This window comes from Triticum urartu, chromosome 6A (assembly GCF_056163025.1).
Source record: "Triticum urartu cultivar PI428250 chromosome 6A, HENAU_Tu73, whole genome shotgun sequence".
Lineage (NCBI taxonomy): Eukaryota > Viridiplantae > Streptophyta > Magnoliopsida > Poales > Poaceae > Triticum > Triticum urartu.
In genome coordinates this window covers 288149445-288169561 of record NC_141878.1, presented here as the reverse complement: position 1 = coordinate 288169561, position 20117 = coordinate 288149445, and the positions used below count along the sequence as shown (strand labels likewise).

The 20117-nt window shown below is 44.5% G+C and overlaps 1 protein-coding gene across 1 annotated transcript; it reads right to left on the bottom strand.

Moving 5' to 3' along the window:
* Window positions 1–14479: 14479 nt before the first annotated feature.
* LOC147965029 (uncharacterized) lies at window positions 14480–16153 on the bottom strand. Its single transcript, XM_087526641.1, has 6 exons — window positions 16073–16153; window positions 15776–15985; window positions 15593–15685; window positions 15390–15497; window positions 15046–15278; window positions 14480–14696 (listed from the first exon to the last, which is right to left on the bottom strand). Exons 1-6 carry the CDS (start codon window positions 16151–16153, stop codon window positions 14480–14482), a joined length of 942 nt encoding a protein of 313 aa, XP_087382767.1.
* Window positions 16154–20117: the final 3964 nt, after the last annotated feature.

The following is a 20117-nucleotide window of genomic DNA, read 5'->3' as shown; positions in this document are numbered from 1 at the left end:
CGCTGATTGCGTGGCAGAATGGATAGAATCCCCGGTGCTTGAAGTAGGCGAAGATCGGTCCCTCTCGCCGGGAAGTGAGGCACCTGACGGCTGGGTCATGTATTTCGATGGTGCCTTCGCACACCAGGGCACGGGGGCTGGAGCGGTGCTCATCTCACCCACTCAGGACAAGCTCTACTATGTTGTGCAGCTCTGCTTTCAGCAGGGCGAGAAGGTCTCCAACAACATCGCAGAATATGAAGGCCTCATAGCTGGCCTGAAAGCTGGGGAAGCTTTGGGGGTGAAGCGCCTCACCGTTAGGGGTGACTCGCAACTCCTCGTCATCTTATCCAACAAGGTGTATGAGCCGAAGGACGAGCACATGGAAGCATACCTCACGATGCGTAAGATGGAGAAGCAATTCCTGGGCCTGGAGTTGCAGCACGTGCCCCGTGGCACCAACAAGGAAGCTGACGACATCACCAGAAGAGCATCCAGGAGACAGCCCCAAGAGCCTGGCGTCTTCGAGGAGTGGCTCTTAACGCCATCAGCAACACCACCGCTTTCAAGAATAGCTCAGCCTCGGGAGGAACTTCAGCAGCCGCCTGCCACAGGAGCCCCGGCCTGTGGCCCGACCTCGGGAGAGCGCCTACTCTTGGCGCTCGAGCCCCAGGAGGGATGTTGGACCAATGAATACAAGGAATACCTGATGCAAGGGACGTTGCCGTAGAAGGAGGAGGACGCGGAGCGCGTGGCCCGGCAGGCCACAGCATACTACATCCGGGACGGTGAGTTATACAGGAAGTGGCCAAATGATGTTCCGCTGCATTTTATCTCCAGGGAACAAGGGAAAGAGCTGATAGCCGACATACACGGCGAGGACTGCGGGCACCATTCGTCGTCGTCAACCCTCATCGGCAAGGCATTCCGCAGCGGATTCTACTGGCCTACGGTGCTAAACGACGTAGCTGAGCTGGTGAAGTCCTGCGAGGCCTGCCAATTCCACGCCAAGCAGATCCATCAGCCAGCTCAGGGCACCATCGACAAGTTCACTAAGTGGGCGGAAGTTGAAGCCATCTGCACCATCCTAGCTGGCTCTGCGGTCAAGTTCATCAAGGGCCTCGTGAGCCGCTTTGGGGTCCCCAACCGCATCATCACCGATCATGGCTTGCAGTTCACTAGTAATCTCTTCAAGTTATATTGTGCTAACCTTGGAACGCAGATCTGCTACGCTTCGGTAGCGCACCTCAGGAGCAATGGCCAGGCCGAACGTGCCAACGCGGAGGTCCTGAGAGGCCTCAAGACCAGGACCTTCAAGAAGAAGCTCGAGGCCTGCGGCAGGGGCTGGCACGATGAGCTCCAGTCCGTGCTATGGTCCATCCACACCACCGCCACCAAGCCGACGGGCGAGACCCCGTTCTTCCTCATCTACAGAGCAGAAGCAGTCCTCCCTCACGAGGTCAGACATCGCTCCGCACGGGTCCTGGCGTTTGATGAAACATAGCAGGACGCTAGGCGGGGGATGGACCTCGTGCTGGGGGAGGAACATCACCGCGAAGCAGCACTATGGGCAGCAAGATACGAGCAGGCGCTGCGGCGGTACCACTGCCGCAGCGTCTGCTCCAGGACGCTCGAGGTGGGTGACCTCGTCCTGAGGCGGGTCCTCTCCAGGGAAGGGCTGCATAAGCTCTCACCTATGTGGGAGGGCCCGTTCAAGGTCGTCCATGTCTCCAGGCCTGGTGTCGTGCGCCTGGAAGCACAGGATGGGGTACCCATCCAGAACGCCAGGAACATTCAGGACCTCCAGAAGTTCTACTGCTGAAGAAAGGCCCGGCGCCTGTGAAGAAAGGCCCAGCGCCTGTGAAGAAGGCCCGGCGCCTGTGATGATCGCCGCCCGTGACACTCTCACGTAATAACGAGTGGTGCTGTACATGCCCCGGAGTCTCAGGAGTGCCGCACTTGGGCCTCGGGGGCTCCCTCCCATGTCTTAGTGGTAGCACTTAGCTCCGCGCTTGTGAGAAGACGTCAAAGACTAGACTAGGTGCCGGACGCGGCTTTTCATTTGCTTTCTGAAGTTGGATCGCCTCTCTTTAATTAAAATTTGCTTTCTGGTGTCTCCTTCTGGTCCCTCCTTTTCGCTTTCCGCCTCTGTTTCTGCCTTCATTTCTTTGGTTGTCCTATACTCTCTCTCGTGTTCCTCGCGAGGGGGCTGAACAGGTACCTTCGTGAGCTTCCTTCTTCTGTTTTTCACGAGGTACCCTCGTTCGAGTACCCTCGTTCGAGCCCACAAGCTCGCACCCCTCTCTCTCAATCTGTGCCCCTCGGGTACCGCGATACGAAGCGCTGGGCAAGGCCAGCGGCGCTGCGACCAAGCCTCAAGAGAACGATAAACCTCTTGACGAATTTTTTGCAGTTCCTAAGCACCTATCAGGTCAAGGAAACCTCGACAGGCACCAGGGAGCAAGAAAGCGCCTCGTGAGGAGGAGGCTACTCCAAGCAAGTCAAGAAGGAAAGGAACAACAAAATAAAAGCGGCGTCTGCTCCTACAACGGTTCACGGGGGCAGGCTCTCGGCGTCGTCCTGAGCTCAGCCGGACCCCTCCTCGCGCTTCACGGAGGCGCGACGACGAGACGACCCACTGCCGCAATCAAAGCGGGCACGGCGGCTGGTCGTAACCGCCGCTGCTGGGGCTGTCGCTGGAGGAAGAGCCGTCGTAGCTGGACGAGACGTGGTCGGCCCCAAGGGCAGGTTCGCCCTCTTCCTCATCACGACCACCGCCAAGGCCGAGCACCTCCTCGCCGTCATTGACCTCGGGGCAGCACCCGGCGCGGCGACCATCTTCCCCAAACACCCTCACGTACAGGGTCACATCACCGTCATAGTTGAAGTGGAGGGTGCACCGCCTGCCCAGGCCGCACGCATGGGCAAACGTCTGCCAGCCATGGGTAAAGGCTATGTTGCCTGCAACGGATACCTCGACCACGACCCAGGAAGCCCTGCTGCAGTAGCCATCCGCCTGCAGCCAGAGCCTGCCTGGACCAGAGGCTAGAAGATCATCGGCGAAGAAATGCGGGAGCTGAAGCCAGTTGCCGGCCATGTTCTCCGACCAGATGAAGAACTCCGGCAGCACCTCCGCCGAGTGGAAGAGCGGTCGATGAGGTCGCGCGACCACGGCATGTCTCCCTTCATCGATAGGACCGCCATGACCGAAGCGGCCCCTGCCACACGAAGCGGCACCCCCACGGCTGCGCGGGGCTGTAGTGGGGGTCGCGGTGTGCTTGTGGGGATGGTTGCGTCCATGCTTGGGCGCCGGAGAGCCGGGCCCCTCGCGAGGGGCCTTCCCTTTCTCCGCGGCGGAGAATCTCTTTGACAGTGCCATTGGTGTTGCAACTAACGATGGAGCAAAGAGCAAGCAAGCAGAATGGGAAGAGATGGGCGACGGGGGCTCCGCCCCACTCCCATTTATAGCCAAGGGGAGGCCAACTGCTGGCCTCCATGATGTAAGGTAATAATTATGGTTTTTCCTTGCATGCAACAGGGACTTGTCACGTCAGGCAGTTGCCAAGGCAGCATGGGGAAGCGGAGACGCCCATGTCCAATCAACCGCCACGCGTCGACCAAGGCCGCAGGCTATTGGGGCCCGCGGCACTCCGCACTTGCCCCTTTGCCTTCGCCTCGAAGCCAAGCCCGAGCAAACCTTGGGCCCGGGGGCTACTATCGGCATTCTGAGAACCAGGGTCCCCAGACTTGCCTGCCTACGACCCATGACGTGGCTCTGCGAGCGGGCCCGTACGGCCCATCTTCACCAGCAAGGACTCAAGACCCTCACAAGGGGCCAAGCCTCGCGAGGCGGATGACACAAGACCTCCTCAGGAGCGGCCTCACCAGGCTGGCTCGCGAAGGGCAGAGAGATCAAGGCCAGGCAAACCTCGTGAGGTTCCGATGACGTGAGCCATGACGATCAAGGTTAGGTGGGCGCCAGGCGAGCGCCAGCACGCACAGTGTCCTTGTTTCCTCTTTGGTGCTAAGGAAGCAATCACAGACGTAGAGTACCGAGGCATCAAGCAAAGGTTTCCATATCGGTGCAACGAGACCAAGACCAGAAGGACAGCAAGACGGAGGTCACCATGGAGGCCAAGACGGCGTCACCACCAGAGCCTTTGACAGGAGAAGACCACTTTTGTCAGGATAAGATGTACTAGATGTCCCCTTTCGAATTGGTTGTTGTTGCCTCCCTTCCTGCTCAATATTTGGGGAGAGGACCAGGGCCTCTATAAATAGGACTAGCCACCACCATAGCTAGGGAGATCGGTCAGATCGAGAGAGACCAGAACAACCACAAGTTCACCGAGCACAAGAACACCTCTCCTCGGGATGTTCTTTCCCTTGTAGTATTCATCCTCAGCCCAAGATGCAATCCACCACCACACACTGTAGTAGTGTGATGAGGACATCAATACCATTGTTACACCCATAGCCCCTGCTGCTATACATACTGGACCAATTACTAGAGCTCGCGCACGCCAATTGAATTATCAGGTACTTTCATTTCTTGGTAACGATTCTAATGTTCATGAGAATATGATGCTGCCTAAATTGGATACATTTGTCTTGCTTACAAATGAAGGGCCTAGCTTGGACAAGAAAGATGAACCTTGGAACAAGTTCAACCGTGGAGATGATGGCATGCGCAAGGGGCTACAGAACAGAGTTACAAGTGATGATTTCAGGACTTCGAAGCCACCATAAGGAGTGCATGAAGCCTTGGACGAAATATACAAGATGCCACTTCATAAATTTCGTCCAGAGGCTATTTTAGGTGCTGTGTCACCTTATTATTGGGCCAGGCCCATGTATTTTCGAAATACTTAAGTATAGGCTATTTTTAGAGTCCGTATGTGTGGGGAAACAAGAGTTAGGGTTGGTTTCAGACCCCTCTTCCAAGGGCCATGAAATTCCACCCTCTTCCTCCATATATATAGCCTTAGGGCGTTGTTTAGACTTTGGGGGTTTTGTTTAGATTAAAAGTTCGCCATAGCTGCAACTTCGTGTCTTCGTTTGTGTCCAACGACCAGACCAAGAAGTCACAGAACCCCACCTTGATCAATAAAGCTTTCATCTTATATTCGCAATATCCAGATTGCAATCTCAGTTTCTTGCTTGTTCTTCGTTTGCTCGTAGGAAACAGGCCCTCGTGGTCAGGTTGATCATGCTCCGGCGTGGTCAATAACCCCTCGGAGTTGGTTTAGAGATTGCTAAGGCGCTACGTCCTCGCACGTTCGTAGTCGGATCGTCAAAGTCGACTTCCTCTAAAACGATAGCCACCATCTCATCGAAAGACGTGACACCTTTGCCTCTATCAAGTGGTATCAGATTTTCAGGTTGCTCAGTGAGATTTTCCAGTTTTCATAGTTTAGATCGAGTCTGTTCTTCATACCTACAGTACACGAAAAAAAGCCAACAAAAAAAAATTAGGGTTAGTTCATCATATCCAAACCAATCTGAGCCTTTGCATAGTCTTTTTAGAGTTTTTCTTTGTTGAATTTGCGGTTGCATCGTTGTGTCGAGTTGCTGGTCTTAGCTTCTAGTCCCTTAGAGTTTCGAGTTCTATTCACAGGTTGTCACGCCACCGCCGCACCATAGTCATCATAGATGGAGGGAGCTGCAATAACTTGGCTAGCATGGAGATGGTGGAGAAGCTATCTCTCACCACAATACCACATCCACATCCTTACTACATCCAATGGTTCAACAACAGTGGCAAGGTTAAGGTAACATGTATTGTTCGTGTTCATTTTAGTATCTCTACATATGCTGATTATGTTGATCGTGATGTGGTACCTATGCAAGCATGTTCCTTATTACTTGGTAGACCATGGCAATTTGATAAAAAATTTGTACACCATGGTAGAAACTATCAGTATACTCTTGTTCATAAGGATAAAAATATTACTTTGCTTCCTATGAATCCTGATTCCATTTTGAAAGATGATATTAATAGAGCTAATAAAGCAAAACGGGAGAAAAATAAAAGTGAAAATTAGATTGTGACAAAAGAATTTGAGCAACAAATGCAGCCCAATAATGAACCATCTAGTGTTGCTTCTGAAATTAAATTGAAAAGTGCATGTTTAATTGCCACCAAATCTGATATTGATGATTTAGATTTTAGCAAATATGTTTGCTATGCTTTTGTGTGCATAGAGGCATTATTTTCATTCGTGGACGTGCCTTCCTCTTTGCCTCCTGCTGTCACTAACATTTTGCAGGAGTTCGCTGACGTCTTTCCAGAAGACGTGGCACCGGGATTACCACCTATTCGAGGGATTGAGCATCAAATTGACTTAATTCCCGGTGCATCATTACCCAACCGTGCACCATACCGTACCAATCCAGAGGAGACGAAGGAGATTATGCGTCAAGTACAAGAACTGCTCGACAAAGGTTATATACGCGAATCCCTTAGTCCTTGTGCTGTTCCTATCATTTTAGTGCCGAAAAAGGATGGTACGTCACGTATGTGCATTGATTGTAGAGGCATTAATAATATTACTATTCTTTATCGTCATCCTATTCCTAGGCTAGATGATATGCTTGATGAATTGAGTGGCTCTACAATATTCTCCAAAGTTGATTTGCGTAGTGGATACCATCAAATTCATATGAAATTGGGAGATGAATGGAAAACAGCATTTAAAACTAAGTTTGGATTATATGAGTGGTTAGTCATGCCTTTTGGGTTAACTAATGCACCTAGTACTTTCATGAGGTTAATGAACGAAGTTTTACGTGCTTTCATCGAACGATTTGTGGTAGTTTACTTTGATGACATATTGATTTATAACAAATCTTTGGAGGAACATTTGGAACATTTACGTGTTGTTTTTATTGCTCTACGTGATGCACGTTTGTTTGGTAACCTTGGAAAGTGCACCTTTTGCACCGACCGAGTATCTTTTCTTGGCAATGTTGTTACTCCACAGGGAACTGAAGTTGATAAAGCCAAGATTGAAGCTATTGAGAGTTGGCCGCAGCCAAAAACGGTCACACAAGTGAGGAGTTTCCTTGGCCTCGCTGGTTTCTATAGGCGTTTTGTGAGAGATTTCAGCTCCATTGCTGCACCTCTCAACGAGCTTACAAAGAAGGATGTGCCTTTTGTTTGGGGTTCCGCACAGGAAGAAGCCTTCACGGTATTGAAAGATAAGTTGACACATGCTCCTTTACTCCAACTTCCTGATTTATAAGACTTTTGATCTTGAATGTGATGCTAGTGGAATTGGATTAGGAGGTCTGTTATTACAAGATGGCAAACCTGTTGCATACTTTTCTGAAAAAATTGAGTGGGCCTAGTCTGAACTATTCTACTTATGACAAAGAATTATATGCTCTTGTTCGGACCTTAGAAACATGGCAACATTATTTATGGCCCAAGGAATTTGTTATACATTTTGATCATGAATCTTTGAAACACATTAAAAGTCAAGAAAAACTGAACCGTAGACATGCTAAATGGGTTGAATTCATTGAGACTTTTCCTTATGTCATTAAACACAAGAAGGGTAAGGAAAATGTTATTGTTGATGAATTGGCTCGTCGTTATACTATGCTTTCACTACTTGACTTTAAAATATTTGGTTTGGAGACCATCAAAGATCAATATGTGCATGATGCTGAATTTAAAGATGTATTGCAGAATTGTAAGGAAGGGAGAACTTGGAACAAGTTTGCTCTTAACGATGGATTTGTGTTTCGTGCTAACAAGCTATGCATTCCAGCTAGCTCTGTTCGTCTTTTGTTGTTGCAGGAGGCGCATGGAGGAGGATTAATGGGACACTTTGGCGTCAAGAAGACGGAGGATATACTTGCTACACATTTCTTTTGGCCAAAGATGAGACAGCATGTTGAGTGTTTTGTTGCTCGCTGCACTACATGTCAAAAAGCTAAGTCACGACTCAATCCTCATGGTTTATATATGCCTTTGCCTGTACCTAGTGTTCCTTGGGAGGATATATCTATGGACTTTGTTTTAGGTTTACCTCGAACAAGAAGGGGAGGGATAGCATATTTGTTGTCGTGGATAGGTTCTCGAAAATGGCACACTTTATACCATGTCATAAAAGCGATGATGCTGTTAATGTTGCTGATTTGTTCTTTCGTGAAATTATTCGCTTGCATGGTGTGCCAAATACTATTGTTTCAGATTGTGATACTAAATTTCTTAGCCACTTTTGGAGATGTTTATGGGCTAAGTTGGGGACTAAACTGCTTTTTAGTACTACTTGTCACCCCCAAACTGATGGACAAACTGAAGTAGTCAATAGAACATTGTCTACTATGCTTAGGGCTGTTTTGAAGAATAACAAGAAAATGTGGGAAGAATGCTTGCCTCATATTGAATTTGCTTATAATCGTTCATTGCATTCTACTACTAAGATGTGCCCTTTTGAAATTGTGTATGGTTTCCTACCACGTGCACCTATTGATTTGTTGCCTCTTCCATCTTCGGAGAAGGTTAATTTTGATGCTAAAGAACATGTTGAATTGATTTTAAAAATGCATGAGTTAACTAAGGAAAACATTGAGTGTATGAATTCTAAATATAAACTTGCTGGAGATAAGGTTAGAAAACATGTTGTGTTTGCACCTGGAGATCTTGTTTGGTTACATTTGCGTAAGGATAGATTTCCTAATTTGCGCAAATCAAAGCTAATGTCACGTGTTGATGGTCCTTTTAAGGTGTTAGAGAAACTAAATGATAATGCATATAAACTTGAGCTGCCTGCAGATTTTGGGGTTAGTCAAACTTTTAACATTGCAGATTTGAAGCCTTATTTGGGTGAGGACGATGAACTTTTGTCGAGGAGGACTTCATTTCAAGAAGGGGAGGATGATGAGGACATCAATACCATTGTTACACCCATAGCCCCTGCTGCTATACATACTGGACCAATTACTAGAGCTCGCGCACGCCAATTGAGTTATCAGGTACTTTCGTTTCTTGGTAACGATTCTAATGTTCATGAGAATATGATGCTGCCTAAATTGGATACATTTGTCTTGCTTACAAATGAAGGGCCTAGCTTGGACAAGAAAGATGAACCTTGGAACAAGTTCAAGCGTGGAGATGATGGCATGCGCAAGGGGATCCAGAACGGAGTTACAAGTGACGATTTCAGGACTTTGAAGCCACCATAAGGAGTGCATGAAGCCTTGGACGAAATATACAAGATGCCACTTCATAAATTTCATTCAGAGGCTATTTTAGGTGCTGCGTCACCTTATTATTGGGCCAGGCCCATGTATTTTCGAAATACTTAAGTATAGGCTGTTTTTAGAGTCCGTATGTGTGGGGAAACAAGAGTTAGGGTTGGTTTCGGACCCCTCTTCCAGGGGCCACAAAATTCCCCCCTCTTCCTCCATATATACAACCCTTAGGGCGTCGTTTAGACTTTGGGGGTTTTGTTTAGATTAAAAGTTCGCCATAGCTGCAACTTCGCGTACTTCATTTGTGTCCAACGACCAGACCAAGACATCATAGAACCCCACCATGATCAATAAAGCTTTCATCTTATATTCGCAATATCCAGATTGCAATCTCAGTTTCTTGCTTGTTCTTCGTTTGCTCGCAGGAAACAGGCCCTCGTGGTCAGGTTGATCGTGCTCCGGCGTGGTCAATAACCCCTCTGAGTTGGTTTAGCGATTGCTAAGGCGCGACGTCCTCGCACGTTCGTAGTCGGATCATCAAAGTCAACTTCCTCTAAAACGATAGCCACCATCTCATCGAAAGACGGGACACCTTTGCCTCTATCATAGGGTATTACACCACAACGGTGGCCCGAACCAGTATTAATCTTGTGTCCTTTGTGTTGCGAGTCCGTCGAGTTAGCCCGTAAGATCTTAGCAAAGCTAGGACATGGATCGGTAGGAGGAGATATTCGCGTGCACCCCAGTGTTGGAACCTTGAGGGTTTTGCCAGAACCCATGATCTGACAATAATCATGAAACTTGTCATCTTGATTTTAATTTTCAATTGGATTATGCCTCACATGATAGTTATTTTGTTGAGTTTGCTCCCACTACTATTCATGAGAAGAAATTTGCTTATGTGGAGAGTAATAAAAAATCTATGCTTATAGATCATGAAAAGAATGCTTTATATGATGGTTATATTGGTGAATTCATTCATGATGCTACTTAAAATTATTATGCGAGAGGAACATATGCTTTTACATATTGCAATAATATCAAGTTTCCTCTCTATGTGTTGAAAATCTTGAAGTTATCCTTGTTTTACTTTCCTATGCAAGTTGATTCTTGTTCCCACAAGTTATTTGCTCACAAAATCCCTATGCATAGGAAGTGGATTAGACTTAAATGTGCTAGTCATATTATTCATGATGCTCTCTTTATGTTTCAATTCTTATCTTTTATGTGAGCATCATTGAAACCATCATGCCTACCTAGGGGCGTTAAACGGTAGCGCTTGATGGGAGGCAAGCCAATTTTATTTTTGTTATTTGATTTTTTCTCTTGTTTAGTAATAAATAATTAATCTTGCCTCTGTTTAGATGTGGTTTTATGTTTTAATTAGTGTTTGTGCCAAGTAGAACCTTTGGGAAGACTTGGGTGAAGTCCTTGCGATCTTGCTGTATAAAGTAGAAACTTTTGCGCTCACGAGATTAGCTGCCATTTTTTACTGGAGAGTGCATTTAGGTTGATTATTTTTTGCAGGTGATTCATAGACAAATTCCTCAGGTCCACCAATTTATCTCAGAATTTTCGGAGTGACAGTAGTATCGAGACCTCCAGATTGCTACAGACTATTCTCTTTTTGACAGATTCTGTTTTCATTGTGTTGTTTGCTTATTTTTAGGAATCTATGAGTAGTATTGGAGGGTATGAACCATAGAGAAGTTGGAATACAGTAGATATTACACCAATATAAATAAAGAATGAGTTCACAACAGTTCCAAAAGTGATGATTTATTTTCTTATACTAACGGAGCTTACGTGTTTTCTATTAAGTTTTGTGTTGTGAAGTTTTCAAGTTTTGGGTAAAGATTCAATGACTAAGGAATAAGGAGTGGCAAGAGCCTAAGCTTGGGGATTCCCAAGGCACCCCAAGGTAATATTAAAGGACAACCAAGATCCTAAGCTTGGCGATGCCCCGGATGGCATCCCCTCTTTCATCTTCGTTCATCGGTAACTCTACTTGGAGCTATATTTTTATTCACCACATGATATGTGTTTTGCTTGAAGCATCATTTTATTTTCTTTTGTTTTGCTTGCTGTTTGAATAAAATACCAAGATCTGAAATTATTAAATGTTAGAGAGTCTTCACATAGTTGCATAATTATTCGACTACTCATTGATCTTCACTTATATCTTTTGGAGTAGTTTGTCATTTGCTCTAGTGCTTCACTTATATCTTTTTAGAGCACGGCGGTGGTTTTAGTTTTAAGAAATAGATGAACTCTCATGCTTCACTTATATTATTTTGAGAGTCTTGAGAATAGAATGGTAATTTGCTTGGGTTATAAAATTAGTCCTACTATGATGGGCATTCAAGATGGGTATAATAAAAACTTTCATATATAGTGCATTGAATACTATGAGAAGTTTGATACTTGATGATTGTTTTGAGATATGAAGATGGTGATATTAGAGTCATGCTAGTTGAGTAGTTGTGAATTTGAGAGATACTTGTGTTAAAGTTTGTTATTCTCGTAGCATGCACGTATGGTGAACTGTTATGTGATGAAGTAGGAGCATAATTTATTTATTGATTGTCTTCCTTATGAGTGGCGATCGGGGAGGAGCGATGGTCTTTTCCTACCAATATATCCCCCTAGGAGCATGCGCATAGTACTTCATTTTGATAACTAATAGATTTTTGCAATAAGTATGTGAGTTCTTTATGACTAATGTTGAGTCCATGGATTATACGCACTCTCACCCTTCCACCATTGCTAGCCTCTCTAATAACGCGCACCTTTCACCGGTATCATACACCCACCATATACCTTCCTCAAAACAGGCACCATACCTACCTATTATGGCATTTCCATAGCCATTCCGAGATATATTGCCATGCAAATTTCCACCATTCCATTTATTATGACACACTTCATCATTGTCATATTGCTTTGCATGATCATGTAGTTGACATCATATTTGTGGCAAAGCCACCGTTCATAATTTCATACATGTCACTCTTGAATCATTGCACATCCGGTACACCGCCGGAGGCATTCACATAGAGTCATATTTTGTTCTAAGTATCGAGTTGTAATTCTTGAGTTGTAAGTAAATAAAAGTGTGATGGTCATCATTATTAGAGCATTGTCCCATGTGAGGAAAGGATGATGGAGACTATGATTCCCCCACAAGTCGGGATGAGACTCCGGACGAAAAAAGAGAGAGAAAAGAGGCCATAAAAAAGAAGGCCCAAAAATGAAAAAAAAAATAGAGAAGGGGCTTGTGCTTCAAAGTAGCACCATGATCTTCATGATAGAGAGTCTCCTATGTTGTCACTTTCATATCCTAGTGGGAATCTTTCATTATAGAACTTGGCTTGTATATTCAAATGATGGGCTTCCTCAAAATGCCCTAGGTCTTCGTGAGAAAGCAAGTTGGATGCACACCCACTTAGTTTCTTTTTGAGATTTCATACACTTATAGATCTAGTGCATCCGTTGCATGGCATTTCCTACTCACTCACATTGATATCTATTGATGGGCATCTCCATAGCCATTGATACGCCTAGTTTATGTGAGACTATCTTCTCCTTTTTGTCTTCTCCACAACCACCATTCTATTCCACCTATAGTGCTATGTCCATGGCTCGCGCTCATGTATTGCGTGAAGATTGAAAAGGTTTGGGAACATCAGAAGTATGAAACAATTGCTTGGCTTGTCATCAGGGTTGTGCATGATTTAAATATTTTGTGTGATGAAGATAGAGCATAGCCAGACTATATGATTTTGTAGGGATAGCTTTCTTTGGTCATGTTATTTTGAGAAGACATAATTGCTTTGTTAGTATGCTTGAAGTATTATTATTTTCATGTCAATATTAAACATTTGTCTTGAATCTTTCGGATCTGAATATTCTTGCCACAATAAAGAGAATTACATGTATAAATATGTTAGGTAGCATTCCACATCAAAAATTCTGTTTTTTTTTATCATTTACCTACTCGAGGACGAGCAGGAATTAAGCTTGGGGATGCTTGATACGTCTCCAACGTATCAATAATTTTTTATTGTTCCATGCTATTATATTATCAACCTTGGATGTTTTATATGCATTTATATGCTATTTTATATGATTTTTGGGACTAACCTATTAACCTAGAGCCTAGTGCCAGTTTCTGTTTTTTTCTTGTTTTTGAGTATCACAGAAAAGGAAAACCAAACGAGTCCAATTGACCTGAAATTTCATGGAGATCATTTTTGGACCAGAAGAAGCCCACGAAGTACCGGAGATAGGCCAGAAGAGTCCCGAGGCCACCACGAGGGTGGGGGCGCATCCTACCCCTGGGCACGCCCCCCCTATCTCGTGGCTGCCTCGGGGACCCCCTGACTTGTTCTCGACTCCAACACCTCTTATATATACCCAAACTTCCAGAACATAACCTAGATCGGGAGTTCCGTCGCCGCAAGCCTCTGTAGCCACCGAAAACCAATGTAGACCCGATCTGTCACCCTGCCGGAGGGGGGAATCCCTCTCCGGTGGCCATCTTCATCATCTCGGCGCTCTCCATGATGAGGAGGGAGTAGTTCACCCTCGGGGCTGAGGGTATGTACCAGTAGCTATGTGTTTGATCTCTCTCTCTCTCCACTACAAGAGATCGGGCCTACTATGACGAGCTAAAAATGTCATCGAATAGCTAATAACGTCACAAATTACCCCTCGGAGACATTTTATGGGCGTCACAAGCATCGTCACGGAATCCCCGTCACAGATTACTCCTAGTGACGGCGCGCGCGCAAAAACGTCATCGAAATTGGGACCTTCGGTGACGTTATATAGAACGTCTTCGACTTGCTATTTCCATGACGGTCAATTAATGTCACATGTTAGGAGAAAATATGCCATATTGTACCATATTCGATGACGAGGCAACGTCACTAACTTTATGCCACATCAACACCCATAGGCTATCCCACTACTAGTGCCACTACTTTTATTATGGATGAAGATGACATCATCAAAAATATAGTTACTTTCAAATATAAATTTCAATGAAAAAGTATTTACTTCACATCACATCACATCAGATTATATGAAAAAATTAAAGAGAAAAATCACATCATAAATTTATATGAAAGTCAAATCATATTATATATGAAATCGTCTCAGCCAAATCATTGTGTAAACAAAAATGACAGTAAAAAACTGACTCAAGTTTGACACGGATAATAGACAAGATGAAAACTAATATTAACTAAAGACCACATATGTTATCCTGATGATTCCAATGTAAGGATGACATTCATGAACCATCTGGTTTGGACTGGGACTGCTGAGTTGCTTGAGCCCTCAAGAGAAAATCAAGAAGATTATCCATCTCCTTTTGCTTCTTTGTCCAAGCTTCATTCTTCTCTTGCTGGATCTTCTTTAGAGCTTCCAATTCTTCTTGCTTCTTATTTTGTATCTCTTCAAATGCTCTTTGTTGTGCTTCAAGTCTTGCGGCTAACTCCTCCCGATGCCTATAAATCAGAAAACACAACAACATTGCATCGTATTGAGACGAAAACAGACAAGATAACAAGGTACAAGGGTACCGATTTGAAATAGAGAAGTACATTATTAAATTCCAAGGCAAGCATGTGGATGGGCTAATGAGACAGTAAACCCAAGAATAACTTATAATGTTTTAAAATATGCATAACCAACAGCTTGATTACAGGAAGCATCACCAAAAGGATATCAAGTCAACAGCCCAGGTTAAAAGAAGCACTTGTTAGTTGAACTTTTGTTCACTTCAATGAGTGCACTGTGCACACAGAAGCAAGCAAAAAGAAAGAACAAGAACAGAAAGGGGAATAAGATAATTACCTATCATTTGCAACTCTTGCCTCTCTATCCTTCTGTTCAATTCTTTGTTCTAAAACTTTGATCTGGGCTGATGAAGTAGAGCTCCCAGACCTCCCGGATCTTGATGCATACCCCATGCTGGAAAGGAAGGTGCTATGGGCGCTTTCTTCCTTTAGAACTTCAACCACAATCGTTGTATCGGATACTGGCTGCTCACCTTCTGATTGTGTTTTCCTTTTCTTTTCCATCGCATTCTGTAGTATAAAGAAAAACATTGATTCTAAGGCAAAGTTCATATGCTAGATTACACTTGATCAATATGAGAATATATTTCAAGTCAGAAACAATGGAGGAAGAAATCTTACATGAGCTAGAAGCACCGGCTCGCTCATGCTACCAGTCTTGCTGTTTGTATGGGTGTCTTTGAAAAAATCAATGGGACTTGGGTCCTGATTATTGTACTTGTGTTTTTTCTACAAGATATATGAAATTGTAACATTACTACTACATATATATTGGCTAGATGCAATAGACATAGGACTACAAGTAAGATATTTGGAATTCTTACAAGTTTGCTGAAATAGGCAACATAAGACATGGATCCAGTCTTTTGGTGATGCTTCACAGCTTCTCGGTTTTCCTTATTCATTTGACATATTTTCTATATAAAGAAAATGAATATAAGTATTTACACACGGTATAGTAGATGTTAGTGCAAAAATTATTGTTGGTCGCGTATCTTGTTACAAACCTTGTTTCTTTCATCAGACCATTTATTGACAAGGCTGGTCCAATTCTCATGAGTAATATTCGCTAGCTTTTTTGATAATGCTTCATGAGAAGTGTAACCATTGAAGTATTTCTTCTTTAGCCTATAGCATAGTTGTCGAACACCCTTCTGGATTACTTTTGTGCATACATCATTCCCAACCTTGTCATCCTTTTCCATCTCAAAGTTAAGCTGAAATACCAATCATATAGGATATATCACTAAATTTACTATGCAACATGTGAACACGTGAATGAAAATTGAAGGAAAATATCCCACCGCGATATCTTTAATAGCATGGGGAATAACATGTTTGAGTGGGCTTTTGTCATAGTCATTCCAGTGCGTAGCAACATGCATTCTGCTCCTGATGTGAATACCACACTCAGAAGAAAGCTTTTCTGCTTGGACTGGGTCTGTAGGTCTCACTTTCCCCGCTGTAAAATCAATACGCATTTTCCTCCCTCCATTTCTGCTTGCATACTCCTAAAGCCTATGCCCCATGGTTGGTCTACGTCCACGACCTCTCCTTGACGGTCGTGGTTCAATTAGACAAGTGGAGCATGCTAATGCATCTACATTACAAGCTGGCAGATAAATTAGAAGGTTACAATTTCAAGTGGAAAATAGAAGGGGTGAAGCGATGATGTCGCATATACGTTGGCCTTGTAATATAATCATGTTATCTGATTGTCCAGATGTGTGTATCATGTCTTGAGAACCTTGTACCCCTGAATCAGCATCAGGCGAGTTGCTATCCTTAGAAGTTAGGTGAGGTGATGTGTTTGTTGGATTTGGTGCAGAGTGTTCTTGATGGTTTGTATCTTCAACTGACTCAGTTGTTGTGGTAGCTCTAGATCTTGTTAATCTTGAGGTAGCAGTTGCACTATTTTTGCCTCTGGCACGCTTTTTCGTTTTTGGCATGGTAGAACCTTCAGGTGCCTGGGTCACAAAAGTGAGTAAAACAAGGCAGTTAATCAACACCAACTTATGCAATGTCAACACAGGTTCAAATAGGAATGCAGTGAATAGAGATATTATCATCTAGATTAATTAGGAAAAGTGGAGGGACAAAAAATGTGAATAAATCTTTGAGTCAACTATTTGTGATACGTATAATGCACAGTGGCATACACATGATACAAGCAAGGAGAAATTAAAGCAAGTGAATCCACAGTGTACATATTATTTAAGATGTAAGTCTGCATGATATACTACCATTGCTTTGGACGTAGCAACATCGACCTCCTCTTCATCTGTCAAATCCTCTTCCTCTCCATGGGCCTCCTCTTCAACATCTGGTTCATACTCTGAGTCGCTGCGATCATCAGCAGCTCGTGCATTTTGTGTCGGTTGCACATTAGAGGCACTAGGGTATACAAGGCTACGAGCTGAGCTTTTTATGTCCTTAAGATACTCCCGCTCCGCAGCCGTGCGTTCCGCAATCCTTGCATCCCTTTCCTTCAAATACGCATCACCCTTGCATTTCTGTTCCGCAAGATATTCACTACTATGCATATCACTCTTCAGTACTGGTGGCATGATTTTAGCAACTGGAGCTGGAAAATATGACAGAGAGTGAACTTAATGAATTGCCAAAAGACCTACCAGCCTACATTATCATGACTAGATCACTGAAATATTCTTAAAGCTGTTTGGAGGAGTACTTGTAACATACATGATTGCATTAAATTATCTCTTGAAACCTGGCTATCATTGCTAGTAGACAAAAAAAGCTAGATTATGTAAAACAGTTGTAACACGCAGCTCTGCTAACTAGTAGTTAATGTGTTCCTTTATACTTAAACTTAGAATTGATGCTTGTATAATTTGTGGTGGCAAATACATTACTGTATGATGCTTTTGAGGATTGTAGAACAGATCAATATAAATAACATACTTGGAAATATGGAGCATCCAGAATTCAGTTAAACAAGAACAAGTGCGGAATCAGTCTTTAATCAGCTTCAAACAAGTGCAGAGTCACTCTTTATTCAGTTTTGAACAAGAAGAAGTGCAGACTCAGTCTTTATCTAGAATTCCAAATAAAGCACATACACTGTGCACTCCATATGGTAATATATTGTATCAAGAACAAGAGCAGACTCAATCTTTATTCAGTTATATGACGATCCTAGGTAAGGACTATTTATGGGGTAGCAGAGTCACAAACAGGGACATGGTCGTTGTATTACAGGAAATCTCATGACAACTGAATAAAGACCAAGTAAATCTTACAGAGTTATTGGATTTTCCACATGGTCGCTATATTCAGACATGTAAAGAAGTCTCACACCCGTGTGTGCTTTTATCCCCCAAATCCCTTCCCTGATGATCCCTTACGTCTAGAGCTTGGGGTATGAGGAGGGCGGCATGAGAAAATTACGGTGAGCTGCCGCCGATCGCTGCAATCGTTGGGGAAAGAGAGCCGGGTGGGGCGGCCTCCAATCCGCTGTCGCCAGTTGATGCAGTGGATCCGTGCTCGGCCGGTCGGGCGGCCTCCTCCAATCCGCCGTCGCCGGTCGCTGGAATCAGGGAGGAATATAGCGGAGTGCTCACGGGGATGGTTGATGTTGGTGGATCCGAGCTCGGATGGCGGGGCGGCCACCCCCAATCTGCCGGCCCTGATCGCCGCAGTCGTGGTGTCGATTGAATCTGACGAAAAAATGCCCGGGTGGGCGGTGGCTTTTAGCGGCGCCTCTTCGCGGACGAAATATAAGGATAATTTTTGGCTGGGTCTTTGACAGGTAGGGACACAGGGTGAATGCAGGAAAAATATAGAAAAGTGGAGGGAAAATAGTACGTGGGTGGAGGGAAAATAGTACGTGGGTGGAGGGAAAAGAGTTTTTTTTTACGAGGAGATGGTGTATTTTCATAATTTAATTTCCAATTGATATTATGTAATTAATTTAATTCGAAATAAGTAAAAAATGATTATTAAAAAGTAAATCTTATATGAACAATATGATGTGGTATTTTCCATGTTTTTTGGGATAACTGTAAATAAATATGTCGAAAATTGTATAGAGGGGTCTTAAGTATGTGATCTGGAAAAAACAAAATGCAAATAATTAAGTGATTATTTTAACTGCTTGTGTAAATAAAATTGGTAACTTGGGATGATTTTTTCTTTTTGGGGGAAAACATCTGATCTACTCCTTTCAATCATGGCAGTACAATGAATACCAGAAATAATAATAAAATATCTAGATTCATAGACCACCTCGGGACAACTCCAAGCGTTGAAAGAGGTGAAGGCGCGACACTGTCATCGCCCCTCCCTCATTGGAGTCGGGTGAAACTTGTTGTAGTGGATAGTCGGGAAGTCGTCGTGCTAAGGCCCCATATAACCAGCGCATCAGGACAACAACTGTCACTGAGGAAGAGTAGCATAGATCAGACGGATCCAACATGAAGACAATATCCGAGCAAATAAACCAAAGACGGATCTGTAGAAGACACGCCTCCACACGCCCACCGACGATGGTAAATGCACCACGGAAACTGCTGCTAGGCGAGGAGAGTCGTATTCCATCTTCGGGGAGTCCCCGCGCATCTCGTCTTCCTGAGCAGGACAAAATCCCTTATAAATCTCGAAAACACATCTAAAAATGAAGCACTCCCACTGGCAAAGGCCGGGATCCACCACGCTGCAATGCCCTATGGCCACCGGAGACGAGGCGGACCGACGGCCGCGCCGGTGGGAGAGAGAGGAGCCCTAATTTCTTGGGGAGGAGGGGGCTCCGTGATGATGGGTTTCAATGACGATTGTTTCGTAGTCTAATTTTACTCATGTGCATAGCCCCCAATCTCCAACGTAACCGAACTAGGGTTCATCATCCATCGTCACCCTCCTAGTACTTCATCAACTAAATCCATGCAGGTGTATATGGGATGTTAGATGGGCTCCTCGTACCATCCATATATGGTCGGGCTGAGCAGTAGTCCTCATATAAAGTCCATACCCGGGGTGGGTATGGGGAAGACCGGGCGCATCCGCCAGGCAGACCATCCTGCGCTAACCCCACCCCTGTCCCTACAAATATCCGACAGCGACTACTCAAGCTCGTTGGCGCTGGACAGCGAGGAGCTAGCACTCTGCTAGTTGCGGATGGACGGGGGCAGGAGCTCGTCGTCCACGGCGGCCCGGGTGGGCAGTAGCATCTCCGCAGCGTCATGCGGTCGCCTGACACAATCACTTCCTTCCCCGATCATTGATCCATAAAAATGTTTGCGAATTCAGAGAAATGTTCATAGTTTGTAAAATTTGAGCATTTTTTTGTTTTGATTGAACATTTCTAATTTTTTGAAAATCATTTTTTTG